The sequence below is a fragment of the Vidua macroura genome, chromosome 13 (genome assembly GCF_024509145.1).
Source record: "Vidua macroura isolate BioBank_ID:100142 chromosome 13, ASM2450914v1, whole genome shotgun sequence".
Taxonomy (NCBI): Eukaryota; Metazoa; Chordata; class Aves; order Passeriformes; family Viduidae; genus Vidua; species Vidua macroura.
This window is the reverse complement of record NC_071583.1, coordinates 1642661-1658233: the sequence shown is the minus strand read 5'-3', so window position 1 is coordinate 1658233 and position 15573 is coordinate 1642661. Positions and strand designations below refer to the sequence as shown.

At 51.3% G+C, this 15573-nt stretch overlaps 1 protein-coding gene across 1 annotated transcript in view; it reads left to right on the top strand.

Annotated features, from left to right (window-relative positions):
• Positions 1–7740: 7740 nt before the first annotated feature.
• ITPR1 (inositol 1,4,5-trisphosphate receptor type 1) overlaps positions 7741–15573 on the top strand; it is a 157691-nt gene continuing 149858 nt past the window's right edge. Inside the window, exon 1 of the mRNA XM_053989142.1 lies at positions 7741–7816. Coding sequence (XP_053845117.1) covers positions 7791–7816 — 26 coding nt within the window. The 5' untranslated portion in view covers positions 7741–7790. The remainder of the gene's footprint in view (positions 7817–15573) is intronic.

Here is a 15573-nt window from a genome sequence, read left to right as displayed (position 1 = left end):
CACCAGCGTTATCCTGCTGCTGTAGAGAGGGAGACAAGCGAGGAGCTGGCCACCATTCCTACCTGTTACCCACGGCAGCAGGTGGGCGTGCGTGAGAGTGAGCCGAGGGAACAGTTTCCTTCCCCTAAATCCCAGTTAAAGCGATACAGTTGTTCTGCAGGCAAACATTGCACCCAGCCATGGCTCTGGCTGCTGCCAGCCAGCCACAGAGGGCAGGAAAATTAGGCTGGAACTGTGGGGAATAACCTTGGCTAATATTTAAGGACAAATAATTACATAATACAATAAATGAAATGTTGCTATTTTTTATTCGCTGCTGGTCATTCTGGTTGAAGTTGTGGTACTTCATAAGTGATACCCCCATGCTGTAATTTTAGTGAAGAACTCCAGTGACACTCGCTATTTCCAGAGTTTGGAGCCGCTCCGGCAGAGCAGCCGTGACTCTGCCCAGCCAAGGGCTCGCACCTGAGTCACGGCACAGGTGACAGCACCTGTGCAGGCAGGTGCTCACCTCAGCCCTCACCTCCCCGCTATTCTGCGCTCCACAAACAGCGCTGGCTCCTGCTTTACTCAGTGTTTACCCAGTGTTTACTCTCCCAGCCTCTGTGCCCGCTACTCCCGTACGCTCACCCCCTGCCCGCTCCAGGGCTCCGTGCGGAGCCCCCGGGACCAAAACACATCCGCGTCCCCAGCCGGGGGGTGTTCGCCCCTCTCACTGACCGCACGGACCCGGGGGTCATCCCCGTCACTGACCGAACAGACACGGGGGTCCATCCCCGTCCCTGACCGCACGGAACCGGGGGTCCATCCCCAGCAGTGACCGCACGGACCCGGGGGTCCATCCCTGTCACTGACCGCACGGACCCGGGGGTCCATCCCCGTCACTGAACGCACGGAACCGGGAATCATCCCCGTCACTGACCGAACAGACACGGGGGTCCACCCCCCCCAGTGACCGCACGGACCCGGGGGTCCATCCCCAGCAGTGACCGCACGGACCCGAGGGTCCATCCCCAGCAGTGACCGAACAGACCCGAGGGTCCATCCCCGTCACTGACCGCACGGACCCGGGGGTCATCCCTGTCACTGACCGAACAGACACGGGGGTCCATCCCCAGCAGTTACCGCACGGACCCGGGGGTCCATCCCCGTCCCTGACCGCACGGACCCGAGGGTCCATCCCCAGCAGTGACCGCACGGACCCGGGGGTCCATCCCCGTCCCTGACCGCACAGACACGGGGGTCCATCCCCAGCAGTGACCGCACGGACCCGGGGGTCCATCCCCGTCCCTGACCGCACGGACCCGGTGGGTCTCCGCTGTCCGCTGCCCCCGCCCGGAGCGCGGCGCGGGGCACGCCGGGAGCTGTAGTCCTGCGGGACGCGCCCCCGCGGCGTTGCGGCGGCGGCAGGACTCGGTTACCCGGCGTGCCTCCTGGGTTATTTAAGGCGCGGCGGCGGGCGCGGAGCGCAGTGACCATGTGGACGCGCGGCTAAGGCGGCGGCGGGCGCAGCCTCCGGGAGCGGGACCGGGAGCGCCGCCGAAATGGAGCTGCCGAGCTGTCCATAGCCCGCCCCGCCGCCTCCGCAGCCAGGTACGGCCGGGAGAGAGCGGGCACGGCTGGGCAGGCAGGGAGGCGGTGAGTGACCGTCGGGGCAGCCCCGTCCCGCAGCCCGAGGGATGCAGCTTGGTGCTGGGCGGGGATACCCGGGGATGCAGCCCGTTGCTAGGCGGGGATACCCGGGAATGCAGCCCGCTGCTGTGCAGGGATGCATTCCCGTGCTCGGCGGGGATGCCCGGCCGCCGCAGCCCTCGCAGGACCGGGCGGAGACCCCTCCGCCGTCCCGGCGGGTCCTGCAGCGCTGCCGGAGCGGGGTCCCGTCCCCTGGAGCAGCGCGGGCTCGGCAGCGGAGCGGCGCGTCCGCTCCAACTTTCCCCGTGTTTTTGCCCCCGTGCTCGGGGCTCGGCTGCGAGGGATGTTTGTGTTATGTAAACACTTGTGAGCGCCGGTGGGGACTTGGCTGTGGGCGATCTTCCTCTTAAATGGTCAAAAAGCGGGCAGCCGTGGGTGGATGGTTCGGAGGGTCCCGGTGACTGGCCCGACAGGCCAAATATTTGGCCGTTTCCTGGACTACAATAACTGGACCTCGGCGGGGGAAGGGGTGGGGGCACATGTGCATTCCCCATGCCGTGTACGTGGGATTTGCCACAGTCCCCAGCGGCTTCACGGCTTCGTGCCGAGCGCCCGACTCCCGCGGGTTGTTGGGGGCTCCTGCGGCGGGGCACGGGCTCGCCGTGCGGGCTTTTCCCCGCAGGGAGAAATGCTCCGTGCGGCGGGACCGGCTGCGGCTGGCGCAGCCCTTCCCCTCCCTGCCCCAGGTGGGTTCGCTCTGGCTGCCAGGAGTTCGTCTGAAAGGACTCCAACAGGTGAAAGGCTTGAGTTGAATTTATTGCCGTGCCACGGTTCTGTGCCTGCTCAGCCGCAGGATGGATTGGGCTGCGGTCCTGCTGCTCGCAAATCAGGAAGGGAGAACGCGGCTAATACAATCCAGATCTTTGCCTGATGAAGATTTAGTGACTGCAAGTCGTGTGGGGAGTAGTGCGTGCTGGGAGCCGCTGGCTTTGTTTATTAGTGAGGGTCGGTACCTGTGCACGTGTTTTATTTCTTAGAGTGTGTTTAGTTGTTTGCCTTTGAGGTTGTTTTCCTGGGCTCAGAAATTAGCCTGCTATCCCAGGACTTCCAGGCGCGTTGAGCCAGAGGGTTGGCTGACTCTGAGCCCAGGCCAGAGGCCCGTGCTGGAGCTGCTTTCCTTGCAGGGCTCAGCTGTGGCAGTGTGGGATGCCATGTGAGGCCAACATCCCTTCCTTCCCCTCAGTGCTTCCTCTGTGGCCGCCTTAATGGGCTACCAGGCGCTGGATTTCTCATTGGTTTCTTTTTTGTACCTTGATTTACACCACTTTCCTCACACAGCAAGTGTTCCATGGTCTGAGTGCCTGGTGGTTGTGCTGGTGTAAGCAGGAACAGCACTGCAGGCTGGAGCAGAGCTTTGGCTGCCCAGCACTGGCTGTTCAGTGAGTGGGGAAGGCTGGTGGCATCCATCAGGCCAGAAAATCAGGGCTAACAGGACACTTGGTGAAACAAACGTGGGAATTGAGCACTGTGGGACTCAGCAGCTTGAGCTGGTGCGAAGCTGCAGTGCTCAGTGTGCCTAAACCAAAACAAGGAATCGCTGTGAAAACAAAACCACAGTTCCAGTGTGTTTCAAAACAAGCTGAGCTGATTATTTCGAATGTTTTCTTTAACAGAAAACATTGTTTGTCAATAACAGGGGTTTTTCTTGTTAAAATACCTTATTTCCCCAAGATTAAAGTGTTTGCTTAGATGAGGTTTTTTTCCCCCATCTGCTTGTTTTGCAGTGTTGATTAAGCCTTGAAAATAGTTTCCTCTTACCAGGTTTCATAAATTAGGAAGTAAACAAACAGGAGTAAGTTTGGTTTGCCTTTGCAATCATGGGGTGGGGCTTAGCTCGGGGAAATGGTTTTTGTGAGATGTGCTAATCCTGACACCATCGTTGGAGGGTGGAGGAGGCCTTAGAGAAGAGCACAGGAGGGGGAGCATTCGGTTTATTTCTTTGGTGGTGGTTGGTGGAGCTGCAGGTTTGGATGAATGGAACTGTCCTGGGACTGATGAACAGAGTGGAGGGGCTGTAGGGGACAGTTGTGATCTCTGGTTGTAAATGAGAAGTGTAATTTTGGGAGGAATTCTCACTGAAAGGGCTGTCAGGCATTGGCAGGGGCTGCCCAGGGAGGCTGTGGAATCCCCATCCCTGGAGGTGTCCAAGCAACACTTGGATGTGGCTCTCAGTGCTCGGGACCAAGGGGAGGATTGGGCACAGCTTGGACTCGATGATCCTGGGATTCTTTTCCAACCTCAGTGGTTCTGTAACATGACCTTATCCACAGCAGCACCAATCCTCTCATGTTCTCTCAACAAACCTTTTGGTGTGGTGTAGTCTAGAAAATGCACGAATTGAGTTGAAATGAAGAAATAATCTCAAGTCCTGGCAGCTCACAAGCGAGGCTGTTGCAGCCTAGAGGGAGAGTTGCAAACCACAGCGTGTTGCTGTGTGGTGTGAGGTCTTGCTCTGATTCTGTAGTAACTCCTCTGGTAAGGACAGCACTGAATGTCCCTGACAGCGTGGCGAGCAAGAGAACAGGGCACCTGCAGGGATGGCAGGTTTGGGGTGAATTTTGGGAATCCAGCTCCTCCAGTACTTCATGTGTGCCATAGAAAAGGGAACAACCCCAGGGGATGGTCAAATTGGGATGGTCCAGAAGTGTGTTCTGGAAGCAGAAGCTCCTTTTGGCTGCCTCTTGTCAGATGAGCTGGTCTCTCCTGGTAAATCGCTGAAATGGACAGCATTGAGGTGGAACTTCTTGTTCAGTGCTGTCAAGCAGGATTAAAGCAGATCCCAGATATCCTGAGCCCTTGTCTGGTACCTGCCCTTGAACTGGAGCCATCACAAGAGCAGCTGCTGCTTGTTCTGATGAGCTCTTGGAGCAGGTGTAGCTGCTCTTGGCCACCTGGGCTCGTTTGTGCCCAGGCAGGCAAGAGACCAATGCCACCTGAGCTGTCCCAGCACTGGTGTGGCACCAGCACCAGGGCAGTGCCTGTCCCTGACCTGGGCACTGCTGGGGCACCTCCAGCCTTGGGGCAGCTCTGGGACCCTCAGTGCAAGAAAAACATTGAGGGGTTGGAGCTGGGAAGTGTCATTGAAGTGTCCAGAGATGGGAATGGAGCTGGGAAGGGTCAGGAGCACCAGGAGCAGCTGGGAGGGGGCTCAGCCTGGAGAAAAGGAGCTCAGGGGGACCTTGTGGCTCTGCACAGCTCCTGCCAGGAGGGGACAGCCAGGGGGGTCAGGCTCTGCTTCCAGGGAACAGGGACAGGAGGAGAGGGAAAGGCCCCAGGCTGGGCCAGAGAGGCTGAGGTTAAATATTAGGAAAAATACCTTCACTTGAAAGGGTAATCAAACACTGAAATGGGCTGCCTGGGGAAGCAGTGAGGTTCCCATCCCTGCAGGTGTTCAAAGATTGAGCAGATGTGGCTCTTCCTGACATGATTGGGTGGGCACCGTGCTATCAGTTCACCTCAATACCTGGAAGGTCTTCTCCAGCTTCCATGATCCTGTGATCCTGGCTCTGGTGGTTCCCCAGTGCACAGCAGACTCCTTTGGAATACCTGACTTGTCAACTTGCAAATTGTACTGGGAGTCTTTGAGACATTATTACCCCAGAAATACAAGATAGTTGTAGTTGTAGGATTGTCTTAAAGCCAGGAGGAATCTCAGGCTCCCGTGGGAGGTGGGATGAGGGTAGTGGCTCTGTAGTAGCTGGTAGACGAGCTGCTGGCTCGCCCGTGGGTGAGTGTGAGGGAAGGCGGCCTCAGCAAAGCAGCTTATGGAGGCCAAAGGGTTTAGAGGCAGAAAATCATGTGCTGCTAGAAGGTTATGTAAATGTAACATCTCTGCCACAATGAGACTGCGGTGTAAATCCCGATTCCTAAGGATCTGCATTCCTGTATGTCCCAAATTAGTTTCTTCTGCTAAGATAGCAACAGAAAGTGAAGGTGCTTGGGTGGCCTGGCGCCTTTCCTTGTGCTGTTGGTGTGTGGTGATCAAAATCTGGGGTGTCAAAAGCTGCCCAGTTGCATCCAGTGGCCTGTGCTGGGTGGGGACAGGTGCTGCTTTAGAGGCTGGAAGAGCAGTAGAGAGTGTCCCTGTGCTGCAGGGCCGGCTGCTGGCTGTGCCCGTGGCTGTTCCAGGTGTGTGCCCTTCTGCCGAGCCTCTCCTGGAGGCTGCTGCACGAGGCTGGATGCCAGAACTGCACGAGCTTTGATCTGGCTCGATATTCCTGTCCAATTTCTGCTCCCCACGGACGCTACAAAAGGACTACAGCAATTATTGCCTCGTTCTGTGTCTTGGCACGAGCAGGCAGTGGCTGGGGATGGAGGCAGATCCCTCTTTCCAGGGTGCTGCAAGTACTTGTTAGATTGGCAGAGGCATCCGGAGGCTCCTTGTGTGATTCTTGCCTGTGCTGTACTTGTTGAGAAAGTCCATTTCCAGGTCTTCAGGGCGCTTGTGGTTTATGGGACCAAATTTGCTGAGAAAAGCCGTGGCTGCTTCATCCCTGGAAGTGTCCAAGGCCAGGCTGGACAGGGCTTGGAGCAATGTGGGGTAGTGGAAGGTGTCCCTGCTCAACATAAAGGTGTTCCTTCCAACACAAACCATTCTGGGATTGTATTCTGTGAAAAAGATGAAATAGAAACTAGAGGAACTGTAATTCAAGCGAGGAAAGCTGCAACATTCAGCTGTGGATTCCGAACTCAGAGGAGTTTCATTTTCATGCTTGTGGTTTTGGTTGTCAAAACTTGGATCAGAACTTCCTAGCAGCATTCTGTGGAGAATAAAATGTCAGCTGATACCTAAGTTAACCCTCTGGAGAGAAAATGGGTTGGAAATGTGCGTGGAAGGCTGTGGTACTTGGGGATTTGTGGCTTGTGGCAATGTTGATTGCATCCTCACGTGCCAGAACGCCAACGTGAAGAGTGCTGGAGGAAGCTGAGTGTTCATATCTCACTGATGATCTTCCCTGGAGGTGTCCTTGGCCACGCTGGACAGGGTTTGGAGAAACCTGGCCTAGTGGAAGGGAGTGGAACGAGGTGACCTTCCAGGTCCTTTTCAAGCCAAGCCAGTCTGTGACTCTGTGATCAAAGGAGGGGGAATAGCTCTGAGAAATGGAAATGCCAGATGTTTCTGGCCTAGGATGTTAGGTAATGCCTCTGCTTCTGGAGTAATGTGATGCTGAGCTCTAAGGGAGGAGGCTTGGTTGGTTGAAGCCAGTGTCACAGTGGACACAGGCAGTTCATCCTCTGCTCATCTGGTGCATGATCTTCTGTGGTCAGAAGATGATAATCTCTGAGCATGCACATGGAAGACATTTCTGATCATAGTAGGCCAAAAAATGGCCGCTGCTCAAAGGCTGTGCTTTGTTTTTTATTTTATGCAATTGTTTAGTAGCAGTTTTGCATGAAACTTGTATAAACATTTCTTTTGTGCCTTGGCCTACCCTGTCCACTTCTTCAGAAATTCAGAAATGTGCCAAGGAGCTGTGAAGAAGAAAGCTTTGTTTGCAGTCCAGCTCTGTCCCATCTGCCTCCTGCTCCAAGGAGAAGCACATGGCCACAGATGCAGGCACCGACCTCAGCTGGCTGATGGCGCTTGATCCGAAGGGTTAATTGAGAACGTCGGATTAAAATAACTCCGCGATCCTTGGCTGCTCCTCTCTGAAGTGTTCAGTAGATTCAGATGCTAATGCTCGTGGGTGGTTCAGTGTTTTGAACCTTTGCCTTCTGGAAAATTACAGTTGGGAGGCCAACAGGTACGAGCCAGCCTGGGAACTGGAGCCCTCATCTGTAACGCAGCCCGGCCCATCGGGGCTTTGGAGCTCGAAGTAGGTCCCTTGGCCACCAGTGGCTCTCCACACGTGCTCATCATGTGCTGGCAGTGGCTCCTCCTCTTGGGCTGGTTGTCCCGGGCGCTGAGGTTTTATCCAGAGAGCCGCGAGCCAGCGGAGGTGTCCGGGAGGGTCCTGCCTCGGGGACAGCACAGCCCTCGGAGCCTGCAGGGGCTGCCCAGCGGGACACAGGCCTTGGCTTCTCTGCCAGAGGGGACCCAGGTGTGCCGGGGGGACACCCTGCCAAGCCCAGCCCTGGAGACCGACAGCGGGCCCGCCATGGAGGAGAGGGAGCCCCCGCCGAGGTGCGGTGCTGGACGGGGCCAGGGCGGCGGGGACGGGCACTGGGGACAGAGGGCATGAGCAGCTGCAGGGGGATGGAGGCTGCTGAGTTCAGGGAGCGTTGGGTTTGCTGAAGGGTGCCGAGGGTTGATGCGGGGTGCAGGAAGCAGCCCCTGCTGTGGTGAGCCCTCAGCAGGTACCTGGCCGCACAAAGTGCCCTTGGGACTGTTCCGTACCCTCTTCTTCCCTGGCCATCCTTGTTCCTTGGCCAAACTCCAGCTGGTGTAATAAACCAGGCTTGCTCTCTTTCCCCACGACATTGGTTGTCCTGGTCCTTTCGGCGCGTTCCAGCTCTCTCCTGATAGAAATACGCTGGAAAACATTGTGTGCTCGTCGGGGCCTCGTCCAGAGGCTGACGTCCAGGCTGCCTCCTCCCAGCAGGGCTGGAGCCAGCAAGGATGGACTTCAGGAAGTATCAGCTTCAGCAAGTGCTCCTTACTTTTAACGGGATTAAGAAGATGCTGTCAGGTCATACTTGGTTTGGAACAAAAGAAATGTTCTTTTTCCCCTGACAGTGTGTGTCTAATAGAGTTTCTTTTTCCAGCTGTCTGCAGATGGCTGTCAATAGGACCTGTCAGTCATGTTTCTTACCTCAGTCAGTGGCTGCTGTGTAAGGGATTGCTGTCAGAGGGGAACTTCAATGCTTTTGACTTGAATTTTCTGTATCTAGCTTGTTTGGTTGCACTGGGCAAATAATTAAAAAAAAAAAAAAAAGCAAGCGCCCTTTCTAAGGAGAAAAGAACATTGTGCACATTTGCTTTCCTGTACTGAGGTTTTATTGAGGCTAAAGTTACTGAAATGAGTTGCTTTATCTGTTTTCTTAAACTGCCGTTGCACCTATGAAATAGTAACTTCGGAATAACTTTGTCACTGATATGATAAAAAAAATCTGTTTATCTGTGGAGTGGCAAATAGTATGAATAGAATGTCATTAACTCGGCCCTCTCATCTTGCTGTGTGAATTTACACTCCTCTTCCTACTTATTTTTAGAGGAAGGGGAAGCGTGTGCTTGATTAGATGTGCAGCGAGTCTGATCTCCCCCCTGGGAGCAGAGGGGAGTGTGTGCTGGTGGATGGGGATTTGGGAGACCTGGATTCAGATCTGGGCCCCGAGTCTGACCTGCTGCATGCCCTTGAGAAAGTCACAGTGCTGTGCTGCTCCCTCCTTCCCCTCTTCCCCAGCCTCCATCTTGCCTGTTCAGCCTGGAAATTGGACGGAAAAAAAAAAATCTGCTGCATTTTAAGCGTCAGGAGGAGAAATACTTGGTCTGCGAAAGTGCATTTCTCCTCCTTAATCTAACGGCTCATCAGCCGCCCATGTGTGGCAGATAGCAGCCCCCTGGACATGAAAGGGTGCAGCTGAAGGGAAAACAAGATCCTGTGGTAGATAGATGTACTGCACTGATAGGTTTGTTTTTTTTTTTAAAAGGGTAATCTCTGAAATGGAGCTCCATGTGCATAAAATGAGCAGTGCTGAGCCCTCCCAGCGCTGTCCCCGTGCTGGGTCCCACTGCAGGTGAGAGGATCCTGGCGTTCAGGACATGGCCCGCTCCACATCCCAAAATCCCTTTATTTGCCTTTCCCTGGCGAGTGCAAAGAGCTCCTTTCACATTTGCTAAGGCAGAAGCTTTGCAGATGACAGAGCTCTGTCCTCAGCCCCAGCACGGTGATTATTCACTGGGTGAGCTTTTAAATAAAGCACTTCCTCCCTTCTTCGGCTGTTCTAATGGGATTCTTAGGAATCTTTCCTGGCGTCCTCAGGGAGGAAGCCTTCCTTTTTTTACTGAATGAGAAACATCAGGTTTGGGTTCAGATTTTCAAGTTAGCTGCACCTGTGAAAATACAGAATGCTCTGTGGGTGTTATCCAGAAAAACACATGAAATCTTGATTAGTCTGTAGGACCAAATTTTCAGCCAAGTAATGTTGTAAAATTTGGATTTACCAGATTATCTAAGCACTGGATTTTCAGGATAATACAGTGTTTGGTCGCATTTAAAAAAATGTTAACTTGCTTGGCCTGATTTACCAATATTAATGACCCGATTCCATTTAATTCAAACACAGGCTTACCTGGTCTTGGAGGTTCTCAGATCTGTTAATTTCTGGATGATTCTGCTTATGCCATTAAGCAGTTCTTTGTGTTTGCTTCTTTGTTGTCTCTCTACCCTTAAACTCTGGTCTTGCTTCTGTCAAAAACTGAAAGAGAATTAAACTTTCACTCTGGAATTTCCTGTCGGCAGTAATGAAGTTGAAACACTTAAGTACAGTCTGAGATTCTATTCTTAAACAACCGAGATAGTGAAAAAGACTTTGATGAAGTGCTGCTCCAGTTTTGGTACCAGCACATATAAAATTGCCAGTGTTTATTGAATTGAGCATTAAACCACGATGCAAATCTGCCAGTGGAGACCTGAGTGCATCCTGGGACTGCAGGGCCCAGCAAGGAGCTTTTTTTCTTGCAATAAACGAGCATCATTAGAAGCATCTTTTAGAAAGACACAATAATTTGTATCCCAGTTGCTGGGAATCAAGCAGTCAGCAATAAGACACACTTGGGCTTGGTTTATTTTACAAACAGGATTTGCAGTCGTGGGGTAAAGAATTAAAATCCCACACAAAGCAGACGTGCGAGACATGCAATCAGGGAAGTAGCTTTGAATTCTTTGCAAAAGCCTTTTCAGAAATGCTCGAGATGAGGAATGAGAGGGCAGGGATGTTGTCACAGACAGTCCCTGTGAGGAGGGACTTCAAACGGGGCCTTGACTCTGCTCTTCAAGGAAAGCAAACTCCCAGCGTCGCTCTTGGAACCTGTTTTTTCTAACTTAGCAACTTAGTGAGATGAGTGATGGGAGAAATTAGCGTGGAATGTTTGCAAAGCGGTTGCATTTCCCATTCTGAGCGTTTCAAAAGGCAGCTGCCTCATTAGGTGTTTGATGTTAGCAGTCGGTTTGGTTCCGTGGTGTTTTCACCGTTAATCCTGCTTTAACTGCCGGTATGAAGTGTGTTTTCATGAGAAAAAGGATTGAATTTCAGGGACTATATTAAGCTTATCCTGGCTTATTCAAGGCCATTAGGTTGAGCATATGCTCTGTTTGTGCCCTAAAATCCAACAGAGCTGGTGGGAACCCTTCTGGGTCTGCAGAGCTTCTCCTTGCCTTTGGGGACAAACCGTGATCAAGGGCTTGTCCAAACCCTTCCTTTGCCTTTCAGAACCGGTTCTGTGCAGTCCTTTTCACTGTAGGAAGAGCAGCTTGTTTTGAAGGTACACACAAAATAATCTGGACTAGGAGATAATCAGAACTGAACCCTTAGCTGGGTCACTTTCTGTTCAGTCAGAAGATGAAACTCGTGCTGGTGTGGTGCAGATTTGTGCTCGCCAGAACAGGGGGGAAAGTGCTGAAACTCCTGGGCTGAATAGCAGGTTTGCCTGGCTTTAATTCTCTGCCTGAAATTAGCTAATGCATGTTCAGATCCAGCCCCATAGAGCAGAGCTGGCAGAAAAACTTGTAGGTCAGTTTCTTGAAATTCACATGAAATCCAGCAGAATTTATTTTAGTCAGTTTCTTAAACAGAAACTTGATTTTTGTCTTCCTGTGCAGATAAACTGTATATAGTTAAACATACTGAGACACTTTGATATAGACATGAGGAAACAGTCACCAACAGAATTTTAAAGATTCAGGATTTCAGGGCTTAAAAAAATACTGCAGAATGTGTTCATATCTCAGCAATTTTTTGATGTCTGTGGGCAAATATAGTTAACTTCTCCATGTACAGCCCACTTTTAGTTCACGTTTCTTTTGTAGCCTGGCAAGTCCTTCTGTCTGTTAAAGTGGGAAAAGAACATTATTTTTACAGCTTGGGTTGCCACCTGAGTTAAGCTGCTTGGAAAAACCTGCCTTCATTTTTGCTAGATAATGCCATGCTTATCAGTGCTTCATCTTTGATTTTTTTTTTTTTTTTTAAAGTGAGTTTACCTAGAGGGAATCTTGTTTTCCTGCAGTGTTTAAGGGGAAGAGGAGGACAGCGCTCCCTGGGTAACGCTGCCGTGTTTCAGCTGGAACAGGATGAATTTCCTGCAGGAATCCCCTCTTGCAGGGCTGTGAGAGTGCCATTAAAACTGGGATTATGCACAGAATAACTGCAAATGTTCTCTTAGGGCCGTCCCCTCATCTAGTATAAATCAGTTGCTCTTGGCACTGGCGTATCTCAAATAAATAAACAGTGGGGTAATGGTTATATTTGTCTGTGGAGCACAATTGCCTTTCCAGCAGCGTGATCGTGCTGTACCCAGGAGAGCCAGGTACTGGCAGGGTGTGAAAATCCTGTCCTGCACTTCCAGGGAGTTCTGATGGTGGTCCCTGTCTGTGGTCAGTGCCCTGGGGAGGGCAGTGTCCCCTCCACAGCCAGGGGGACGCCCACGGATGCTCTGAGTGACGTGCCCAGGAGCAGAACTGCTCTCCTCAGTCCCTGTGGCCTCCCTGTGCTGTGAACTCGGGATAAATGTGCCAAGGCTGACAGATTTTTACTGCCTCCGCTTCTGGCTTGTCCTGCTGGAGAAAATAATCAAAAATGACCCCCACAGAGGTCTGATTTTGGGAGGATTAGCGTGGTCAGCTGTTGTTGACAGCATCTTTTAGGAAAAGGTTTTCAAACTGGGTACCTGGGAACTTTGCTCTTAAAAACTTTCCAGTTCCACTTTTTTGCTTCCACATTTCCCAGTTGTCAGAGGTAGGAAAAAGCTCCATTTGAGGTGGCTGATCATTCAGCATGTGATGCCAGTAGCTGGAGTGGTTTTGTTCGTCCCTTGTGAGGAGACTGTGAAAAGCTTTGAAGCTCACTCAGTGTAGCAATGACTCTGTTCCCTCCTGAGTGGGGAGGCCTGTGGGGTCACTGAGTCCCTTTCTCCATCTGCCAGTCCAGCGAGGTCCTGAGCCCTGGCCAAGCTGAGCAGCAGCATTTGGAGGGAGAGGTGTCAGTGGGACTGGTTTTGGCTATTAAAAAATAGAGGTGTCAGTGGGACTGGTTTTGGCTATTAAAAAATAGAGGTAGCCAGTGTTCAATTTGACTGTGGGGAAGCTTGAGGATAAATCAGTATTTTATAAGAGGCTCACCCCGGTGGGATTTGGCTCCCTGCTTCCCGAGGTGGTGGAACATCTCCTGGTGTGTTGGAGATGACATCGCACTGATGGCTGTTAGAAAAGTATTCAGCAATCCCAGAGAAGGGGCAGTGAGGATTTACGTGGTGATTAAGCCTTGGGAAAGAAGGTTGTTGTAGCCAGATCAGCCCTTTGTAAAGCCTGACTCCGGCCAAGCTGGAGTTGTGAGGAGCACAGCTCTCCTGGGAGGGAGCAGCACAGGCTGGGGTTCCAGGCTGCACCCCAACCCCAGCTCTGCAGGGATGCCTTTGCAAGCTCAGCCAGGAATTCTGAGGATGATCTGGTGAAGAGCTCAGCTGTTCAATTCACTGAACTGCTGCCAGGCTTAACCTGACACCTTTCTGATCTCCAGAACTCTGTGATGGTTCTGGGTAAAGCTGATAATTTTATTAGTGGAATTGTCAGTAAATTGCAGAGGAGCTTTTTTCAGGAGTTACACTATCACCATATGTCAGAGCTACAATTTCATGGTATGGTGGGGTCTTCCTCGGTGAAGAAAATGTGAGAGAATTGAGGTTGTATCCTGGAAAGTGATGCAGGAATTTGCATGCCCATCCCTGAGCCTGGTTTTGGGCAATGGTCTGAGATATTTTTTTTTCCCTGACAAGAAAAAATCTCTGATGGAAGTCAGTAATTTTGACTTTCACATTCCCTTGGGAACAGCTGTGGTGAACATCTGCCTCTTGTGAGGAAAAAGTAATCCCCCCATCAGCCTGGAAAGGAAACCTTAATGCCAGGTGGAAAGGGTTAATTTGGGTGTATCTGTGGGTTTTGTTGGCTTAGACAGCTTTTACTTTGGGCTGTCCTAATTAAGGGCTGAGCCTCATTTTGAGGGATGAAAAGTTTTTCAGTCTGAAGTTGGTAGTTTAACATCCAAGTCAGGAAATGGGGAAAGTTGTATTTCCAGTGCTGCTAATTCAGTCACTCTGCATATTTCTGTATGTTTCTTGGCACAGATCTTAAAATAGGTAGCAGTGTTTTTCTGTCCACTTTTCAAGAAAGAACGGGATCAGACTGTGCAACATGCAGTGGCTGAAGGACTTGGCATTTAACAAGCAGCCTGGAGCCCAAGGGTTTGGTTTTGTGTGCACCCAGATTTGATTCCAGAGGAGCTGAGACCCCTTTACCTGTCAGCCTGGCCTGTTATCTCTTGGTTTTCCTGGATTTGCTTTTCATTGTGCCTGTGACACAGATTTGTGGGGGTAAAATGTCTGTGGTGTGCTTTGATTTAATAATAATGAAAGTTGTTGTTGGTATTCCCAGCAGCACAGGTCCTTTGAGAGTGAGGAGGGGGAGCTTTTCAGAAGAAAAGTGTAGCTTCAGGTTTTTATTGCCCTTTCAGAGCTGCAAACATCACCTTTTAGGACTCCATGAATTTGTCCTTGTTGAGCTCCAAGCTTGCCTAACAACCTGATCCTTATGCTTTTGGTAAACAAGATAATGTCCAGGGAAAGGGGATATTTATCCCTCTACAGGCAGGGCTGTGCTCTAGAATAAGCAGAATTTCCTGCTGCTCACTTCTTCTGCTCCGAGACCGTTGAGAACCTCTTTGGGTGTGATGGAGAGAGACGGAGGAGGTGTTTTGAGTTCTTTTTTCCTCAGCTGTGGGAGCGTGGCCCTGGGCAGTGCTGGCTGCCAGGAGGAGCAGCTTGGAAGAGCCTTGGTGCTCCTGCTCTTTGTAACCTCAAGCACAGGAGCTGCTTGGGCCTTTTGAACTCGGTGATCAAAAAGCAGGGCTTGGGAGGATCTCCAGGAAACCAGTAAACAGGCTTGGGAAAGAGGTCTTTGAAAATCTGTTCCGTTGGGTTTTTTATCCGGGCTCGTGTTGGCTCTTTGTTGCTGTGACAGATTGAAACTCAATTTTTTTTTCTATATTTATTGAAATGACAGGTGGATTCTGTGTCATTTGGACTTGGGGCTTTAGAGAAAATCAAGTTCTTAATACAGCTGAAGTTGGCAACACTCAGTGTCTGTCTCCTCAGTGTTACATTAAGCCATGTATTTTAAACCCAGGATTGAAGTATTACTGATTTCACAGGGATTTGGTTTCCTGATAAAGCATTTGACTTGGGAAAAACATTAATCTTTGTTTTAACATGCAAAATCTGTTGTCAGGCTTGCTGAGTGGGTCTTCACCTAATTCTGGTTTTGGGACTGCAGGTCTAAGCAGGAGGCTGCTGGTGTCGTGTCAAAATTTTGTCCAAAAATGTTGCCATGAATCCAGTCAATATTTTGAATTTCTCAGGAGCACCATTCCAGCACAAAGGAGAACCTTTAAAGGATGTTTAAACCTGCCTTGAATTGTGGCAAAGAAGCATAATTTAGATACAAATATGGCTCTAACTGAAGCAGTCCCCTCTCCCCTTCTCCCTCTGGCAGGTGGGATGGAATGGGTTGGTGCAGCTGCACTGAAATCCAGCATCCTCTGGGATGAATGCCTGCCTGTGAAACAGTCCCACGTGGAATGGGATGCCAGTAGCTGCTTGTTTTTCCCTGGTTTATTTTTCCAAGCAAGCACTCTGGCCTGCTGGGTTTTCTTTGATACCTGAAGTTCCTCTGC